Source organism: Barbus barbus (assembly GCF_936440315.1).
Source record: "Barbus barbus genome assembly, chromosome: 41".
Lineage (NCBI taxonomy): Eukaryota > Metazoa > Chordata > Actinopteri > Cypriniformes > Cyprinidae > Barbus > Barbus barbus.
In genome coordinates, this window is record NC_136719.1 from 20,370,665 (window position 1) to 20,391,917 (window position 21,253).

The 21,253-nt window shown below is 38.8% G+C and overlaps 1 protein-coding gene across 1 annotated transcript in view; it reads left to right on the forward strand.

Moving 5' to 3' along the window:
* Positions 1-21,035, forward strand: part of LOC306861051 (plexin-A1-like) — a 234,207-nt gene extending 213,172 nt beyond the window's left edge. Inside the window, exons 24-32 of the mRNA XM_079403120.1 lie at positions 620-766; positions 4,680-4,839; positions 7,736-7,839; positions 8,645-8,741; positions 11,594-11,784; positions 13,644-13,813; positions 13,923-14,135; positions 14,245-14,395; positions 17,384-21,035. Of these exons, the coding sequence (XP_079259246.1) occupies positions 620-766; positions 4,680-4,839; positions 7,736-7,839; positions 8,645-8,741; positions 11,594-11,784; positions 13,644-13,813; positions 13,923-14,135; positions 14,245-14,395; positions 17,384-17,479 (1,329 nt within the window). The 3' untranslated portion in view covers positions 17,480-21,035. The remainder of the gene's footprint in view (positions 1-619; positions 767-4,679; positions 4,840-7,735; positions 7,840-8,644; positions 8,742-11,593; positions 11,785-13,643; positions 13,814-13,922; positions 14,136-14,244; positions 14,396-17,383) is intronic.
* The last annotated feature ends 218 nt before the right edge of the window (positions 21,036-21,253 follow it).

The window sequence follows — 21,253 nt, forward strand, 5'->3', positions numbered from 1 at the left end:
GTTATGAACCATAAACCAGACTACATAAGGCTAGTTAACTGCTAATGGACACTGAATCAACCAGAAACATAAATATAAAGAACTAAAAAACTGAAAAACAGAAAGTTGTTTGTTAGTGAGTGAAGATTTTAATGCTAATGCTGAAAACAGCCTGTCGGTCCACACCCCAGACATCTCTCTCTCTCCACACCTATCCGTTTGTTTCACAAAGGAGTTTAAGTGCTTCCTCCCAATCGTTAACCTCCATCTATCGCTCTCTCTCTCCCCTGCATTTAAACTGTTTGTCTTTTTCGAGAGGGGTTTTTGAGGGTATGAGAGGCTAATGGTTGTATTGATTGGCAAGTCCTTGTGATTATTTGAAAGCGGTGCACCATTATAGCTGCTTGTTTTCACATCTGAAGTGACAGTTTATCAGTAATCAAGTTTTGCTCAATATACATACCTGAAATGCATTTTATGTCCATGTATTACTATGAAAGGAAAGAAGGGCTATTGATTGCGTCATCTTTTTGCTTTGTCTTCCACTTTTTATGAGGTTAAAACGTCACAGTGCATGTATTCATGACATTTTGGAGTCCTAACACACTATTGTTGTTTCTGACACTCTTTCTCTCTACAGGAGTGTGCAGGTGAGCCTCTCTTTATGCTGTACTGTGCTATGAAACAGCAGATGGAAAAAGGCCCTATAGACGCCATCACCGGAGAGGCCCGATATTCCCTCAGTGAGGACAAACTCATCCGACAACAGATTGACTACAAGACGCTGGTCAGTGCAAGAGCACAACATTAGCGAACTCATCTGATGTTTCTTTCTCTCCATATTTGAATTTGCATTAAAATCAAGATTAAACCCAAATTTACCTGATGGTCTCGGGTATAATTCATGTACACAATTCATGCACATTATTATAGAAGAAAAAAAAGTCAGCTTGAAGTCGTGTTAAAGTGTCATGCTGTTAACTTAGCAACATGCTAACACTAAAGGTCACTGCACACGGAGTCCGAAATTTTCGCCCATTAAAAAACAAATACGACCTCACGTTGTGTAAATCACATTTGCACACTGCCTCTGAAACTTTCGTCCATCAAAAAAAATTTGGATCAGGTTCGATTTACTGCGTTTTCGCATCCGTAGCATGCATTTTGATAGGAAAGTATGAGAAATACGAAAAAACGTGTGAGAAAATTTCAGACTCAATGTGCAATGACCTTAAACCCTGTAAAAATTTTGTCAAATCTCTGTGCACTTCATGTAAAGAGTGTTATTCATGCTCCCTGCTGATGGATTTCTCAAATATAGAGCATTTCAAATCAGTCACTTATAAGCTTTTTAAGAAGGCATCTGCCTACTCCCTTACAAACCAAAAATTACAGTGGGGAAAAAAAAACATTTGATCTCTTGCTGATTTTGTACATTTGCCCACTGACAAAGAAATTATCAGTCTATTATTTTAATGGTAGGTTTATTTCAACAGTGAGAGACAGAATAACAAAAAAAATCCAGAAAAACACATTTAAAAAAAAGTTATAAATTGATTTGCATTTTAATGAGTCAAATAAGGATTTGATCCTCTGTCAATCAGCAAGATTTCTGGCTCCCAGGTGTCTTTTATACAGGTAAGGAGCTGAGATTAGGAGCACTCTCTTACAGGATTCCAAAACTCTCCACCATGGCCAAGACCAAAGAGCTGCCCAAGGATGTCAGGGACAAGTTTGTAGACCTACACAAGCCTGGAATGGGCTATAAGACCATTGCCAATCAGCTTGGTGAGAAGGTGACAACAGTTAGTGTGATTATTCGCAAATGGAAGAAACACAAAATAACTGTCAATCTCCCTCGGTCTGGGGCTCCATGCAAGATCTCACCTCGTGGAGTTTCAATGATCATGAGAATGGTGAGGAATCAGCCCAGAGCTACACAGGAGGATCTTGTCAATGATCTCAATGCAGCTGGGACCATAGCCACCAAGAAAACAATTGGTAACACACTACGACGTGAAGGACTGAAATCCTGTAGGTGCCCCTGCTCAAGAAAGCACATGTACAGGCCCGTCTGAGGTTTGCCAATGATTCAGAGGAGAACTGGGTGAAAGTTTTGTGGTCAGATGAGACCAAAATCAAGCTCTTTGACCAACTCATCTCGCCGTGGAGGAGGAATGCTGCCTATGACCCCAAGAACACCATCCCCACCGTCAAACATGGAGGTGGAAACATTATGCTTTTGGGGTGTTTTTCTGCTAAGGGGACAGGACAACTGCACCGCATCAAAGGGACGAAGGACGGGGCCATGGACAGTCAGGGCCAGGGCATTGAAGCCAACCAGGGCATTGAAAATGGGTCGTGGATGGGTATTGCAGCATGACAATGACCCAAAACACACGGCCAAGGCAACAAAGGAGTGGCTCAAGAAGAAGCACGTTAAGGTCCTAGAGTGGCCTAGCCAGTCTCCAGACCTTAATCCCATAGAAAATATGTGGAGGGAGCTGATGGTTCGAGTTGCCAAACGTCAGCCTCGAAACCTTAATGACTTAGAGAGGATCTGGAAAGAGGTGTGGGACAAAATCCCTCCTGAGATGTGTGCAAACCTGGTGGCCAACTACAAGAAACGTCTGACCTCGGTGGCAAAACCCTTGTTGCCAATCACAAAGTACTAAGTCATGATTTGCGAAGGGGTCAGATCCTTATTTGACTCATTAAAATGCAAATCATTTATAACTTTTTTGACATGCGTTTTTCTGGATTTTTTGTTCTTATTCTGCCTCTCACTGTTAAAATAAACCTACCATTAAAATGATAGACTGATCATTTCTTTGTCACTGGGCAAACGTACAAAAACAGCAGGGGATCAAATATATATACATACAGTGGTGTGAAAAAGTGTTGGCCCCCTTCCTGATTTTTTTTTTTTTTTTTTTGCATGTTTGTCACACTTTAATGTTTCAGATCTTAAAACAAATTTAATCATCAACACCCACCCCCCTGTTAAAACATAACTGTGGTTTATCATACCTGAGTTCAGTTTATCTAGCCACACCCAGGCCTGATTACTGCCACACCTGTTCGCAATCAAGAAATCGCTTAAATAGGACCTGCCTGACAAAGTGAAAGAAAGAAAGTAATTGAGATCTATCAGTCTGGAAAAGGTTAAAAAGCCATTTCTAAAGCTTTGGGACTCCAGTGAACCACAGTGAGAGCCATTATCCACAAATGGCGAAAACATGGAACAGTGGTGAACCTTCCCAGGAGTGGCCGGCCTACTAAAATTACCCCAAGAGCGCAGCGACGACTCATCCAAGAGGTCACAAAAGACCCCACAACAACATCTAAAGAACTGCAGGCCTCACTTGCCTCAGTTAAGGTCAGTGTTCATGACTCCACCATAAGAAAGAGACTGGGCAAAAATGGCCTGCATGGCAGAGTTCCAAGACGAAAACCGCTGCTGAGCAAAAAGAACATAAATGCTCATCTCAGTTGTGCTAGAAAACCTCTTGATGATCCCCAAGACTTTTGGGAAAATACTTTCAAACTTTTAAAAACTAACTTTTTGGAAGGTGTGTGTCCCATTACATGTGCCGTAAAAGTAACACAGCATTTGAGAAAAAGAACATCATACCAACAGTAAAATATGGTGGTGGTAGTGTGATGGTCTGGGGCTGTTTTGCTGCTTCAGGACCTGGAAGACTTGCTGTGATAAATGGAACCATGAATTCAGCTGTCTACCAAAAAATCCTGAAGGACAATGTCCGGCCATCTGTTCGTGACCTCAAGCTGAAGCGAACTTGGGTTCTGCAGCAGGACAATGATCCAAAACACACCAGCAAATCCACCTCTGAATGGCTGGAAAAAACCAAAATGAAGACTTTGGAGTGGCCTAGTCAAAGTCCTGACCTAAATCCTATTGAGATGCTGTGGCATGACCTTAAAAAGGTGGTTCATGCTCGAAAACCCTCCAATGTGGCTGAATTACAACAATTCTGCCTAGATGAGTGGGCGAAAATTCCTCCACAGCGCTGTAACAGACTCATTGCAAGTTATCGCAAACGCTTGATTGCAGTTGTTGCTGCTAAGGGTAGCCCAACCAGTTATTAGCTTTAGGGGGCAAGCACTTTTTCACACAGGGCCATGTGGGTTTGGATTTTGTTTTCCCTTCATAATAAAAAACTTCATTCAAAAACTGCATGTTGTGTTTACTTGTGTTATCTTTGATTAATATTTAAATTTGTTTGATGATCTGAAACATTAAAGTGTGACAAACATGCAAAAAAATTAAAAATCAGGAAGGGGGCCAACACTGTTTCACACCACTGTGTATATATATATATATATACACATAGTGTGTTCAAGTATATTTATGCACACAGTACTATATTTTATCACATGTATATCTATACATTATGAAATGTGTATATTGTCAAATATTTTTTAATTATTGAAAAGTTAAAATTTCTTATGCATTATTCAATATATTGTAATGTATTAACACAATATTATTCAATGTATTTTCACTATACTTTAAATAATTTTATATATTAATCATTACTCTTAGAAATATTTTCTTTCAGAGGGGTAGGCAGCTCACTGATGTTTTCAACTTGATTCTACAGTGCAGAGTGCTTTACCTGTTCAAAACAGATGCTAATAATAAATTGCTCAGGCTGATTTATCTCATCTCATTTTAGACACTTCATTGTGTGAACCCGGAGAACGAGAACGGCCCAGAGGTGACGGTGAAATGCCTGAACTGTGACACTATCACCCAGGTGAAAGAGAAGCTTCTGGATGCTGTGTATAAAGGAAGCCCATACTCCCAGAGACCCAAAGCAGGAGACATGGACCTGGGTAAGAACTCTTGAGAAAGATAAGGAAGGAATATGACAGAAAGGGCTTTTCAGACTTGAAATTGTTAACTCAGGGTCGTACATATAGATAATCCTGGGTTAACTTGTTTCATGTTGCACTCTATGTATACTTTGCCCTGGATTTGTAATTAATGCTGGGCAGTTGGGTTCATAATCTACATTTGGAAATCCTGGGTTAATGTTCCTATTTGCATATTTATGAGGTCAATAAGATTGATTGGCAAATGACCCGTTTTAATAACTGCCTGTCCATCTCTGAAAATGTGTTATGTTAAAGAGGAGGTTTCTGTGGCAAAGCACATGAATATAGAATGAGGTGGTTTATGATTGGTTTTCTGTTGATAAATAATTTGCTGTAACATTCTGGCACCACAGTGTATAGTGTATACCTTTGCTTCTGCAATTCGTGAGGGTTTCATAACCTAGGGTTAAAAGAGGTGCTTAACCTCTTCTCAAAATGACAAGTGAAATGTTGCATAACCCAGGGTAAAGAGTGGTCTTCCCCAGGGTTAAATACAGTGTGAAAATCCCTGAAGAGATTTGTGGTTTGGATGAATGCGTGGCAGAGAAGATATGCTTCAAGATGGATACACCAATGAAATAATACATATGTCATTTTTCAGGAAATTTCATAGTTGATTATCATTCAAATTTATGATCAATTATTCATTTTAATTATTGCTTTTAATACCACAAAATGCATGTGGAAGAGTCCAAATATTATCTCCACACAACCTACTTTTTACTTTTTTTTTCTTAGCATTTCATTCTAATATTTAATATTATATATGTATAATATTTTATTAAATTTAGTAAATATATATATAATGAAAAGATTTAAAAAAAGATTTTTAGTTAAAGGAATTTCATTATTGAATTCAGTGATGTCATCATCCAGCTCAGTTCAGTTTAAATAGTGTCTTTGCAACCAGGTCGACGATATCGCTGGAAATGAAGTGAACTTATTGTCATGTTCAAGAAACCAGTCTGAGATGATTTGAGCTTTGTGACATGGTGCATTATCCTGCTGGAAGTAGCCATCAGAAGATGGGTACACTGTAGTCATAAAGGGATGGACATGGTCAGCAACAATACTCAGGTAGGCTGTGGCGTATAAACTATGCTCAATTGGTACTAAGGGGCCCAAAGTGTGCCAAGAAAATATCCCCCACACCATTACACCACCACCACCAGACTGAACCGTTGAGACAAGGCAGGATGGATCCATGCTATCATGTTCTTTATGCCAAATTCTGACCCTACCATCTGAATGTCGCAGCAGAAATCGAGACTCATCAAAGCTATAGTCCAATTTTGGTGAGCCTGTGTGATTTGTAGCCTCCGTTTCCTGTTCTTAGCTGACAGCAGCGGCACCCGGTGTGGTCTTCTGCTGCTGTAGCCCATCTACTTCAGGGTTCAACGTGTTGTGCGTTCAGAGATGGTATTCTGCATACCTTGGTTGTAACGAGTGGTTATTTGAGCTACTGTTGCCTTTCTATCATCTCTAACCAGTCTGCCCATTTTCCTCTGACATCAACGAGGCATTTTCGTCCACACAAACTACCGCTCACTGGATATTTTCTCTTTTTCAGACCATTCTCTGTAAACCCTAGAGATGGTTGTGTGTGAAAATCCCAGTAGATCAGCAGTGTTTGAAATACTCAGACCAGCCCGTCTGGCACCAACAACATTCCACATTCAAGGTCACTGAAATCCCCTTTCTTCCCCATTCTGATGCTCGGGTTTTAACTTCAGCAAGTCGTCTTCAACACATCTAGATGCCTAAATGCATTGAGTTGCTGCCATGTGATTGGCTGATTAGCAATTTATGTTACCAAGCAATCGAACAGGTGTACCTAATATAGCAGCCGGTGAGTATGTATGTATGTATGTATGTATGTATGTATGTATGTATGTATGTATGTATGTATGTATGTGTATATGTATGTGTATATATATGTGTATATATGTGTATATATACACACACACTAAAATGTTCTGAAATTAATTGACAATTGGTATGCTTAATGAAATGATTAAAGTAAATTATTAACATCCCTATTGCATGTTCTTGTAATCAAATGCTTCTGTTCAAAGCAGGTATTGTCAGCTGATACAAATGTTCAGCTTATCAGCAGCTTGATATAAATGGATGCTGAAGTCACCGTTGTGGGCACCAGGGAAATAGACACTGAACCATATCATCCACAGCAAGATCCCATTAGCTCGAGCAGTTCCCAACATGATTGTCATCTGGCTCAGACTGAGTGATGCTATCAGCTGCAGATCTCATCTAGCTTTGCTTTGCTCCTTGGCAGTTGTCTTTCAGAGCCTTTCGAAATAAGCGTTTCGAAATAAGAAACTGTGACTTCCTCCTGCCACAAACAAACAGAGAGGTTGTTTATTGGAACGGTTTGCTTGTAAGAGGCTTAGAATGATCATTCCCATGACCTTGATCAGATCCGTAATTTAGATCTGACCAGGACTATGACTTCCTAGTTATGTTGCTCACCTCAGTAACAGCAAGTGCATGTTTTCATATCTGTTCAGCTTGGAAAAGCGACTTCAGTCTTCAGACTTCGGACAAGGTTATGCTCTAAATGAAGCCTTTCTAAAGAGGAAAGCTTCCCTCAAGTGGTCAGTCGTCCTTGCTGTGGGAGTGATGTGCGTGTTATACGCACATAGCTAGAGTTTGAGCACAGACTTGTCCCCAAAAGTGAGTTAAATTTGGCTAAACTTGCTTTGAGAGCCATTTGGGGACATCCTCAATTGAAAAATCAATTAATGAATAAGTAAAATCTGTTGTTGTTTTTTTAAACATGAAACATCATTCCGTTCTTACTGACACACCAAACTCATCTTGTTTTCTGTTTCAGAGTGGCGGCAGGGGCGACTGGCGAGGATAATTCTGCAGGATGAGGATGTCACTACTAAGATTGATAATGACTGGAAACGCCTGAATACACTAGCACACTATCAGGTACAGTTACTCACCACACCTGAGCTGTTACCATGAAAATAAACTGCCCTAACAAGGAAAATAAAGGTGTTATGTACAGAGATGGAATGAACTGTAAGGTCATGGAAATTTAATACAATTATATGTGTATATGGACTTTTTTTACACGAAGGATATCTTAAATATTCTAATATTCAAGTATTCTTACCTAATAATGGAAATGATTTCCAGTAATCTCTATTAAAATGTATATTTATATTTATCATGAATGACTGTGAAATTAATGGTAACTCGCTGGTCAAATAAGGTGGGAACGCATTTAAAAGTTGTTTTATGGTCTTAACTACGAAACATTTGTAATCAAGTGGACATATTAACGGTGAAAAGTTTGGAATAATTAAGATTTTGCAATAAGAAGTCTCTTATGCTCACCCAGGCTGCATTTATTTTCTAAAAATTCTGTACTGTTTATATAAAAAAAAAAAAAAATCATTTTTCCTCTGACTGCAAAGCTGAATTTTAATGATTAATCTAGTCTTCAATATCACACGATTCTTTAGAAATAATTCTAAAAGGCTTATTCGGTGCTCAGTTATCAAAAACATTTGAAAAATTCTCCAAACTTGGAACTTAACCGCTAGTGTAAATATTGTGATTTATTTTTTATTTTTTGCATCTGATACACAATGCACAGGTTGATCTGTGAGCTTTGTCAAGTAGTGTTGCATAATATATCTATGATTTGCAGAGTACAGTCTGTTAATGTCTCTATGATTGAGTCTTTCTGAGTACTTTGCAGTAATGTTGTGTTTCTCACCGTTCTCAGGTAACAGATGGGTCTGTTATCGCCCTGGTGCCAAAGCAAAACTCTGCGTACAACATCTCAAACTCGTCCACGTTCACCAAGTCCCTCAGCAGATACGGTATGAACTCTGTCTCAACGTCTTGTTTTGATTTTCTCCTCAGAACTTCCAAGTTTCGTCTCCTCAGTGACTTTCATCAGAAGAGCAAGATCACATTTGCCATATTCAACCAAAAGATTTGTATGTATTGGCCTCTATTTTCCTCACTGGCCTCTATTTTTCCCCTGAAAATGAGGACTTGCGCTAGTATCGTGTCCTTGTGTCTCGATTTCAAAAATCTGGCAGACTTGATGTTTTTCGCTGTTGTGATGATTTTTTTTTGTTTTCGGAGCACTTTGGCTGTTTGTGCGAATAAGAGGTGATGATAGCACAGAACTGAAGGTGTTTTGTTCCTCAACCCAATAAAAGGGAAAGGGGATCAGAGAGAAAAAGCTGTTTAATGTTGTCTGTCCTCCTCAGAAGCGAGTATCCGTGATTGCCACAGAATTACATGCACTCAAGCCATGGCTCTCTCATGGCAGACGTCCATTATATTTCCCTTTGAGAGGGGGCTTCATGTCTGGGATAATTCTCTGAGTGCTCAAACACTGGACACACATTCGTATTGTTGTTCAAGTCGTGTTTCGCTCGTTGCCATAGAAACGCCAGCGGTTAGTGCAGTCACTGTGGTGGCGGAGTGATGTCATTGCAGATCGTGGTCATTACATGATCTGGCTCTTACGTTTTTGATTTGATTTCCTGGATATGTAAGCTCCAGAAAATACCTTTGAACATTGTTCCAAATCCCTTCACACCCCAGCACAGGAAGTGAATTCATATCTTCAATACCCTAAGGAACGTTCCTCCCCAGCCTCCAGAATGGACATGGCGATAAGAGCACCGGACAGATATGCATCTCCCTGGGCCTCCGTAATGAAGTTTGACACTCATACCATTAATAATGAACGATGCATTCACGGGCCATGAGAGAGAACAGAGGAAGTCTTATTTCAGACTGCTCACAGGGTATTTTTATATATTTGTGTCATCCTTTATTATCCGGAGCTGAACATTATATGTGATTTGTGTCACATTGAGAAACGAGATACAAACACTTGCGTGTTGCTAGCGCCAGGCAGTCACGAATGGCCTGTTTGGCCAGAAACATACTATATAAAAATGCAATGCAAGTACACAAAGGCAAATGTTTGGCCAGCGATCATCCAATATGGGGTTTTCTATAGCTGATATCAATATTTAGAAAGCAGGGTGATTGATATAATGCTGACATATACAGAAACAAATAAAATATACAAGTTTGTTAAAAAGTTTGGGGGTTGTTAGTTTTTTTTTATTTTATTTTATCAAAAATATTTATTTGATACAGTAAAACAGTATTATTGTGAAATATTAATGCAATTTAAAAGAACTGTTGTCTATTTTAATATTTAGAAATTTAATTTATTGCTGTGGTGATGAAGCTGAATTTTTGCCACCATTACTCTAGTCTACAGTGTCACACGATCCTTCAGAAATCATTTTAATATGCTGATTTGATTTTTGAGAAGCATTATTATCATTGCTGAAAACAATGTTTTGATTAGTTTTTTGCTTTGTAGGAAACCATAATAAATTCTTTCAAGATTCTTTGATCTAAATTTTAAAAGGACATTTACTTTAACCAAAAATATTCTTAAGTAACATTATAAATGTCTTTATTTATACATTTATAAATCAATTTAATGCAAACAAGATATTTTTTCATAAAACTAACTTCTCTTTGCACTTGTTCCATGATCTTTGGTTTACTAGAAACTAGAAACTTCAAAGACTGTTTATGCTAATGCCCATCATTGCAGTAATACTGTGAAGGTAACACACACTCGTATTGCATTATGAATTGCGTTCTGACACATTTCGGTGCCTGAACGTCTGCATTGACGTACTTACACAGAGTAAGTTTCAGCCATTAGTGTTTATCTCCGCTATCTTGTGGTCTCTGTGTAGCTTAAAAATGCGCATTTCCTGGTTTATTTATTCCTTTATTTATTATTTATTTGCTTTTTTACTATTATGTTTTTCTAAGCCTTGACTTTTTTATGCGGTGTAATATAAAAGCGCTGCAAGGATCTGAATTAAGCTTACAGTGGCTGTTTCTTTCAAGCAGGCCGGCCTGCCAGTCTGTGACTGATTAACTAGACTCCAGACATGGGACTCTATCTTTCACTCCCACTTGCCACATAAGGATAGAATAAACCTGAGGGAGTTTTTGATGGATTCTGCAGATGCAGTATATTCATTGTAGTTTAGGGCATCCACAGGAAATGATCCTTACCCAGAATGCCTTATCCTCAGACAGATTACTGTGCTTAACCATCCATTAGCCAGAGCTCAGCTCCTCTCTGCTCTCATCTTTGATGTGTAACTCCTGGGTATTTAGCAGCTGACTGCTCATCAGATAGAAGAGACCGCCGGACCTGATTTACAACCGCCGATGTGACTGTTTTATGCTGTTTAGGTTTTCGCTTTATATTATTTTCATGAAGACGGGTGGGTTCAATACTACCAGAGATTTCTAAACCATCCAGATAGCGCAGATTATGATGAAATAAAAACAATAAGCCTTGAGAGGCCATGCGTTACAGTCATTTTAATGCAGTACGAGTACCTAACACACCCTTGACTAAGGTAAAATTGCTGCAACGCATGGCCTTTCAAGCTGCATTGCTTTTTATAAAATGGCAGCAGTATAAGGAACATGATAAAAGATGTCAATTTTTACTAGATAGTTTGTTTAACTTTAACATTAATCAGAATGAACAATTCTTTTGTGAGGTTTTATTGTTTCTCATCCTAGCAAATGTAAAAATAGTGCTATCCGTGTTATAAAATGCTAGAAATCTTTTGATGATTGACTTTGTCTTTCTCTTCAGAGAGCATGTTGAGGACGGCCAGCAGCCCAGACAGTCTGCGGTCCAGGACACCCATGATCACACCCGATCTAGAGAGCGGTACCAAACTCTGGCACCTCGTCAAAAACCACGACCATGCAGACCAGCGCGAGGGTGATCGCGGGAGCAAGATGGTGTCAGAGATCTACCTGACACGACTGCTGGCCACCAAGGTGAGCTTGCATGAAGTTTTCTCTCTTAATCAGGGTTGCCAGGTTTTCACATCAAAGCTAGCCTGATTGCAATCGCGTTCTGGGGGGTAAAACACGCTTTTTTGGTAGGTTTCCCCTGGTAAAATTTGCATTCCAGGGGCTAAATATCACGTTATCGGGGTCGTTTCAACCCACAGCAACAGTGTTAATCCTGCTAATAAGATGTGTTTTGGTCGATTGGATCACGAGGGAGTTTATGGGGAATGCACATTCCAGTTAACATCTGATGTCTTTTTTGTCCACTTTCGACCACTTTCCTGTCATATAGAGGTATATGTATGTGCTTTTTCTGATCTTTTGATCCAATATTGTGAAAAAAGTTTACACAATTTACATATTGAACACAAAAAGAGGCAACAGAAAACAATATTTAGAGCAGCTGCTTTAATTTCTGCTCTGAAAGCCACAAAAATACTCGGAACATACCCAGGGTTTGTGTTAGAATCAGGAGTGGTAAGGGAATTGCTTTTTACATTTTTTTTGCCTTCAAACCAAACTTCCCATTTCAGATGGCAAGGTTTAAATCCTGTCTTGCTAGCACGCTGGACAAGATCAAAACTTTCCAGACCCCTTTACACCTGTATTTAGCGTTGTGTAGTTGTGATTGGATAAAAATAAAGGCATCTTAATACCAGGTGTAAACAGGGCCTAACAAATGACATGGATTTTCACTTTGTCATTCTTTAAGTTTTGAGGATGATAGAAACAATGCAAAATTGTGCTTTTATCCTAACCAAATGCAATAAACATCAAATATGTTCTGATTGGCTGTAATTGTCCCAGATTCAAATTCAGTGTTGACAGAGAAACCGCTTGAATCTTGCTGCATCGCGCCTGGTTGGGACACAATATAATATTCCTGCTATCTCATTTCTACTCTTCTGTCTTCCTCCCCCATTCTTGGTTCTGTAGCTTATTGCTTTGCCTCCTAATTGTTAGGCTAGGAAAAAAATGAAATCAGAATATGTTTACAAGCCTCTTGGGTGGTCAATTTTGATACATAATAAAAAACGATAGATAAATGTAATGCTGAAGCTGAAGAGAACAGCAGGAGACAGGTAATTTGTTGTGGATCGAGTGCTTCATGGTGCGTGGTGACAGAGCGCGGAATGAATGCTGGGAAACCTCGCGGACTGTGTCTGTCTGTCTCGTACACACACACACACACACACACACACCAGCATCCTAATCAACACACTCCATATTATCTGAGAGCCACTGCTGTTCTCCTGCTCTCAGACATGATGAATAAACCGACATCTCCTGTTCGGCTGCTTGAGGCCGTTTAGCGATTTTAGGCCTTTTAGTAAGTTTTAGCAAGTAGCGATTTTGTGCAAGTAGCCATTGTGATCAATAGGAGAGGTTTACAGCTGAGAAAGTTCTAGTAGCTTCGAATCTCTACGTTTTCAGGCTTTTTCTGTCGGTAACGTTTCTGTAATAGCTTGTTGGGGGGAAAGATGTTAAATGTAAAAATGCAACTTACTATAAAATTGAGCATTAAATAAAATAAAAATTGAGCTTTTGAATCCGAAAGGAACAAATATCCCATGTTTTGTTGATGACATCAGCAGTCACACTTTTCTGTTTATGTCATGCTAATATATAAACAATTCCAGTATTTAATGTTAAGGAGAATTATTATTATTTTTTTCATTTTGTATGATAAATTTAGGTAATTTTGCTGTTAAACTTAGTGTTTAGGCATAACCAGTTGAGAACCACTGATTGAATATTTATTGTATATGAAAAATAGGACATTTGACAGTCATATTCATTAAGAATATCAGACAAGACCTTTCTGTTTTCTTCTTTCTTTACAGGGTACTTTACAGAAATTTGTTGATGATTTGTTTGAGACGATATTCAGCACGGCTCACCGTGGCAGTGCCCTCCCTCTCGCCATTAAATACATGTTTGACTTCCTGGACGAGCAGGCGGACAAACACCAAATCACAGATTCAGATGTTCGTCACACCTGGAAGAGCAACTGGTGAGCAGCACCACTGCTTAAACATTTCATTCAAGATTGAATTACTGTTTTATGAAATCATTTGGATTTTGTTCTCATTACCTACCGGTTTCCTTCCCCTCGTCCTCAGTTTGCCATTGAGGTTCTGGGTGAACGTGATCAAGAACCCCCAGTTTGTGTTCGACATTCACAAGAACAGCATCACAGATGCGTGTCTCTCCGTAGTGGCCCAAACCTTCATGGACTCCTGCTCCACATCGGAACACAAGCTCGGCAAAGATTCCCCTTCCAATAAGCTGCTCTATGCTAAAGATATTCCCAATTACAAGAACTGGGTAGAAAGGTAAGTGGACTAAGATCTTGCTTAGCAGAAAATATTAGTCGCTAATTATAACCTTCAAAGACCCCAAATCATCATACTCATTTTGACCTGCTGTTATGCTGTCCTGCAGGTATTACTCAGATATCACGCGCATGCCCGCCATCAGTGATCAGGATATGAGCGCTTATCTCGCGGAGCAGTCCAGACTCCACCTGAGCCAGTTTAACAGCATGAGCGCCCTCCACGAGATCTACTCCTACATCACAAAGTACAAAGACGAGGTATGAAAAAGAAAAGCTGACTGTGTTCAGAATGGAATACTAGCATACTGCACAGTACAGTATGCATACTATTGTTTATATATGTTATAGATGCTAAATGCAGATAATACAATGCAATTTTACTGTAATATTGTGCACTAAATAAAATTAATGTAAAAAATAAAATAAAAAATTTAACTTTTAAAACAGAAGAGAAAACCTTACCCATATTTTTGTTGACGAACAGTCAAACTCAACAGTATCATTTTAGTTCAAGTTTATTTGTATAGCGCTTTTTACGATACAAATCGTTGCAAAGCAGCTCTACAGGAAATTAAGTTTCCACAATATATTTATATATTGCAGAACCTTAATAAATTGAACTTATGGAAAAATTTGGTAATTCTGTATGTTGTCTGAGCTTTGGCATCCTCTGAGGTCCTCTGAGGGGTTGGCATTATCTTTTCTCAGGTGTTCGGTCATCTCAGATCATTTAAGGATTGGATCCAGACTGAAGCTTCTGTAATTCCTAGTTACCACCGGATGTTAATCAGAAACAGAGAAACAAATAGAGATATAATTAGCGTAGCTGCTGTTCCATCTAAGCAAAAATGATTTGTTCAACCCAAGCTAAAGAATAATAATAATGTGTATTTGATCAGATATAACTGCAGTACAAGATTATAAGATGCATTATGTGAATGCTTGGCTAAAGAGATGTGTCTTTAATCTAGATTTAAACAGAGAGAGTGTGTCTGAACCCCGAACGTTATCAGGAAGGCTATTCCAGAGTTTGGGAGCCAAATGTGAAAAAGCTCTACCTCCTTTAGTGGACTTTACTATCCTAGGTACTACCAAAAGTCCAGAGTTTTGCAACCTTAGGGAGCGGGTTGGATTGTAGCGTGGTAGAAGACAAGTTAGGTACGCAGGAGCTAAACCATTTAGGGCCTTATAGGCAAGTAATAATAATATTTTGTGAATGGTACGGAACTTAATAGGTAGCCAGTGCAGAGACTGTAAAATTGGGGTAATATGATCATATTTTCTTGACCTGGTAAGAACTCTAGCCGCTGCCTTTTGGACTATCTGTAGCTTGTTTATTGAAGATGCAGGACAACCACCTAGCAGTGCATTACAATAGTCCAGTCTAGAGATCATGAATGCATGAACTAGCTTTTCTACATCAGAAACAGGTAGCATGTTTCAAAGCTTGGCAATGTTTCTAAGAATGCTGTTTTTGTAACATGGGAAATATGATATATGTGTTAAATTCACATATAGCACGGGAATTAAAGATCGGATTTATATCTGTTTTGCAAAGACACATTTATGTGGCCAAGCATAAACGGAGCCCTTGGAACAAATCAGATAGATATCCGATCACAGAAAACGCATTAAGTTACCAGGTGTAAACGAAATCAGTTAATATCACTTATAGTTCATTTTGGAAACAGAAGGTCAAGTTGAGCATGTTGCATCATGGGATACACTATTTCATACAGTGTGCTCTGGTTGCACACTTAACAATTCAGCAAATAGGAAGTAGCTATTTCATGCATACAGAAAATTCTCTTGCTATAAATAATGCATACTACTTTCTTTGAAAAATGGTGTGTAGTATGCCATTCTGAAGATATTTCATAGAGGAAAAATGAAAAAAAATATATGGTGGCTACTCTGACTAGTACATCAGACTTCGACCGAAGCAGGCCAGTATAGACTGTTAAAATGGCAAAATCTGAAATCTAACACTTTTAATACATGGCCACTCAGATACAGTATTATCTATGTAGCCCTTCACACGTAATGCCATCTGACAGTTCACACGAGATCATGTGTCAAAAGCAGTGACTCATTCCAGCCAGGCTGGATAAATGGAGAGATAATGAGCCGCCGAAGGAGACCATTTAGTTCTACCTCACACAGAAATGAGGGAGTGTGTGTGTGTTTTAGTGAAAAGAAAAGAAATAGACACAGTGGGTCTGCATAATTATTCCTACATTTGCAACTGTGTTTCTTCACCCATTAAGCAGATATAAAATGGTGTCCATAGTTAGCACCTAGCCTTGTTTCTTTCTAAACGATTTCATTTCCGTCTTCCATTTCCTTACCTTTGGGAGAGTTTAGTCTAACACAACTCGTCAAACATCATCTCGAAACCGCTCTCCTTCTCTCTGTCTGATATTAATACACTGCAGCTGCTTGCGTTTTAAACAGCCGTTTATGTTCATTAGTCTTTATTATCCAGATGCGCACGTGTCCACATGAACACCCTCCCTGAACCTGCGTGAAAACAGGAGGGAAATTAGCAGTCCATTATCCGACGCTGAGGGTGTTGGAGATTCTTTTCTTTGCCGTTTCCTTTACATTTAGACACTTGCTTTTGGTTAACCCAAGCAGATGGGTGTTAGCATCACACGCTGTTTGACAAACAAGTTCTGAGAGGCACATTTACATTTCTGTCTACCCAAAGGAAGCGATGAAGCCAAGTGGTTAAAGATCTTGATTCTTGACTGGTAACCAGAAGGTTGTAGGTTTGAACCTCACCTTCTTTAAAATCAACATTATTACATTTAAATTCACTCTGCCTCTGAAACGACTTTTCTTTTCAGCTGACATCATCAAGCCCTTCTATTTTTAGCCCCTCCCCCAGCAATTTTATCAGTTTATGGTGCTCATGCTGTCTTTAAGTTCTTCTAGAAAGTATGCTTACTAATTCAGAAATCCTAATGAGTGTTGAAGTGACTTTGGTGTCATTTTTATATCTATTTATCTTTTTCTATATGCTGATCAACACAGGAAGCATCTTTAAGCTCTTGTGCAACAAAATAAAGAGCAAAAACCCACATTGTGTCATTAAGGCTTTGTGTGTGTTATCATTTTAATGCTGAGAGTATATACAGTCATTTATAATCTTGTCATGCAAGCCCGTTGCCTTATAAGCCAACTAAATAACTACCTACTAAACCGTGAAAACACTCTAATCTGAGGTCATTTCCTCCTCTACAGATCCTGTCCGCACTACAGAAGGACGAGTTAGCTCGGCGACAGAGACTGCGCAGTAAACTGGAACAGGTTATTGACACCATGGCTCTGACAAGCTGAGGACCTCCTCCCCGTCTCTCCACCCACCTCAGCTGGCTCCCTCTGACCTCCTGACCCCGCCCCGAGCCTCGCTCACAGTCATACACACACACGCACACACGCACGCACACACACACACACACTAAGCTAACAGACTGCAAGGACAGAAGCAGTACACTGGAGACCCCTCAGCCCAGGGTGGAAATCTTCTTTCATCACTTCCTTTGAACTCAACACTCATCAGAATGTCTCCCCAGACACCACGTCCAACCAATAGGACTTCGTTTTTTGGATTTTTATCATTTTGGAGTGTGTGTTGAGCCATGCTTGTGTGCTTTTACTCACCAAGGATGTCTTGTATTATGAGCCAGAAGACCTTAAAACCCATGAAGGATAAAATCGGTGTTTTTTCCCCCCCTCAAACAGAATTTTGTTTTAGCGCTTACTTTAACGTCTTTTTTTTTTTTTTCACTCTTTGGGTTGATCAAACAACTCACTCACTCCAGTCTCCTGCCACTTGTGTTACTGCTGAATTTGCACAATTTACAGGAACTACAACAAATGAAAATGATATAAATATATATATAAATGTGTATAGATATATAAATACAACTGCATTTTTATACAAAAAGAGTGAAAAGATGCGTACAAAGTTTTCCATTTTAACATAGAAAATAATAAGATGAATTTGATATGTGAAACAAAGACTGAACTATGAAAAAAAAATATGGAAAAAAGTGTCCTGTGCCATGTTTTATTTGAATGTTGTTTAGTGCAAAAAACAATTTTCTTTAGATAAAATGTGCTATGATTTAAATGTTGACTACCCTAGTGACTGAAGAGCTGAGAGTGAAAAAAATGTGCAAAAAAGAACAAACTCAGACAAATGTGTTCCCATGTGGTACCTAGTGTTTTTTGGGGACATCGTCCTCACGAAAAACAAAAGGTTCATTGTTTAGTTGGTGGATGAATGTGTATTTAGTTTTTGTACACTTTTTTTCAACCTTTATTGCTATTATGGTTTTAGTCTGAAAGCCACTTGAGGACATATTCTTTGCTATTCCGTGTGAAAACTCGATCGATAATTAATAATTGGCCGTTTTCATTTTGTGTTCCTCTCTCATATTCAGACGTCAGCACTCTAAGCCTAGGTAATTTTTGCACAAATCAGTCTAGAATGAAGGAAAATTTGAGATTGAAGAACTGACGAATGTGTTCCGTTACTGATGATGTCACAATGTGGCATTCTGAGAAGGTTCTGTTACATCACAGTAAATGTAGCAAATGTTAATTCAATGCAGTTTCACTTCTCTTTTAGCAGCCTCCGTTTGTTAAAAGCTTAAAAATCAAACTGTTGCGCACAGAACGTGTTTTTAAACTGAATAATTGTATGGGAATGCTACTCATTCACGAAAACTGATAGTTAAGCTAAGTTGATTTGAATTCATCTCAGAAAGGCGGTAACTATTGTGTCACATTCTGAAACGCCCATCATGTCAGCAGTAGATACTTTTTTTGGAAGTAGAATCTTTTTATGGAGTATTTATTTTATTTTTTGTTGTTCAATTTTGAGCTCATAAGCTACATGGTTTCCTTATGCCATTTTTATTGGATGTTTTTGTGCTTTTTCTCGATTTTCAACAATCCTACTAACTCGTTTCCATCAAGATTGGTGAGTTGCAGTGTTACAAATACAAATGTGAAGCGATTCTCAAACTGTTTCAGGGGTATCAAGCGGATGAAGTTGAGCTCTGCTTTACTTTTCTTCGCCATCGTGGTTGTTTTGGAGTCTCTCTATAATCTTCTCTCTTGCGAGCGTCGGTAACTCTGCAAGGATGTGTATTTCAGTGACTCGCTGCAGCAGTTCTCTTAAAGTCAGTCGTGTTCAAACGAGAAAGCCTCTCCTCCTTTGGCTTTCCACTGAGATTAAAGCAGATGTAGACTTTCTGAGATGCGATAGAAACGTCTTTGAAAGATTTAGGTCAGAAACCCAATGAGAGAAAGAGCAAGGCGCAGCAACCGAACGTTTGACAGGATCTCGCTCACGTTACCTCCGCCATACTTCAGGGTTCGTTCCAGCTGGGAAAGTAATGAATTACTCTTTACACAATTATTTATTTTGGGATTACGGTTTACGTTATTGATTTCATGCCATTGCGATTTCTCCTAATCAACCCGGAGCAGGCCTCCACAACTCTCTACAACGTATCTTCCACAGTAAAGACAATCTCCTTGTAGACTCGAGATGTTCACCTGTTAGGAACTGCCTTCGTTTTCAGTCTTCGCACAGGTGTTTACGAATTCGAAAACAAATTAGATCGATGTTGGAGTTGCTTGCTTTTTTGTGTTTAGCTCTCATAAATTCTTAGCGATCATTTCTGCAATCTTAGAGCTATGTGGAAGGAATCGTTAATGAAGTAGATAGATAGATAGATAGATAGACTTCCTAAAATACAGGACATACAACTGTCGGATGTGTGTGTCTTAATTTTAAGAGTAGAAGGAAAGGGCTAGACGGTTAGCATTACAGGTGACTTAGACCCCTCCGTCTGGCTTTCCTTATGTTAGTATGTTCAGTTCATTTTCAGTAGATGAGTTTCTGCATGCTTCGACATTACAAAATGATTTGAGAATACAAGCATGCTGTTCTACTGTCATTCCAAAGGCTGATGATGTTCATTCTACATATCATAATGTATGGTCTAGCCATATTTTTTTCATTTTTTTATTGTTGTTTTCCAGGTGGAAAAATCTCAATGTGCTTTGTTTTGTGCTACGTTAGCAGGACTTTGGTGATGGTGATTGTAAAGCAGCGGGTTGCATTGTAATGTCTCAGGACATGTGTTTCACTTTGATGTCGTCTTTGCCTTTCTTTTCATGCGATTTATTTTTTATGAAGAGTGCTATCTTTGATTTTCAATCGTTTTTAGATGTTGAGTTGTGGAACTCTTCAGAGATATTCTAACATTTCAAAGACTTCGCTGTGTAAAGTATTTGAGTGATGCCTCTCATTTTACGACACTTGTTTTGAGAACTACTTTGAGTACAGGAACAAACAAACTAAAAAATTAGTTGTAGTAAAGGGGAAAACAAGCCGAACATAAGATGTTTCAGACTCACAGAGCTTTCATTTCGCACAGAGTGCCTTGTCAACTCCTCTCTCGTTTTTCTCAACCTCCTCTGACCCCTCCATTTCCCACAATCCATCTCTATCCATACGCCTCTTTATCGCTGTCTGGCCACACCTTCTTTTATAGACTCCTCTTCAGTCCAAAAGACCAATCCGGGTTTTGATTTCCGCTCATGGTGTTTCCAGATTGAAGAAAAAATCCTTTTTTGGAAGGATGAATTAACTTAAGCATAGGAACAAAATGTGAGCATGTAGATTTCAAAGAAAACGAAAACTAAAGAATTTTACTACTTTATTAATTCTGATACCTTTTGAAGAGTTTCAGACTTGAATCAACTGTGACAGGTTGGCTGTTAAATGCTCATTGTGTAAATATTGTGCTCTTTCCTATTTTGCAAATTTATTATGTGTAAATAAACACATGCATCAAGGAGAGATTAAACATTTTTCACTAAAATTGCTCGTGTCCCTGGTCTTCTGATTTTCAGTTATTGTTTCACTATATCATGTATAGGAGATATGTTATCAGTCAAATTTAGGGTTTTTTTTTTTTTGTCAAATCTGATCGCAAAAAAGGTCCATTGTCAATTGTATAGCAATGCCATTAGGGTCACTTTTCAACCACGCAACTTTTTGTTGATCAACGTATTTTAATTTGTGTGACC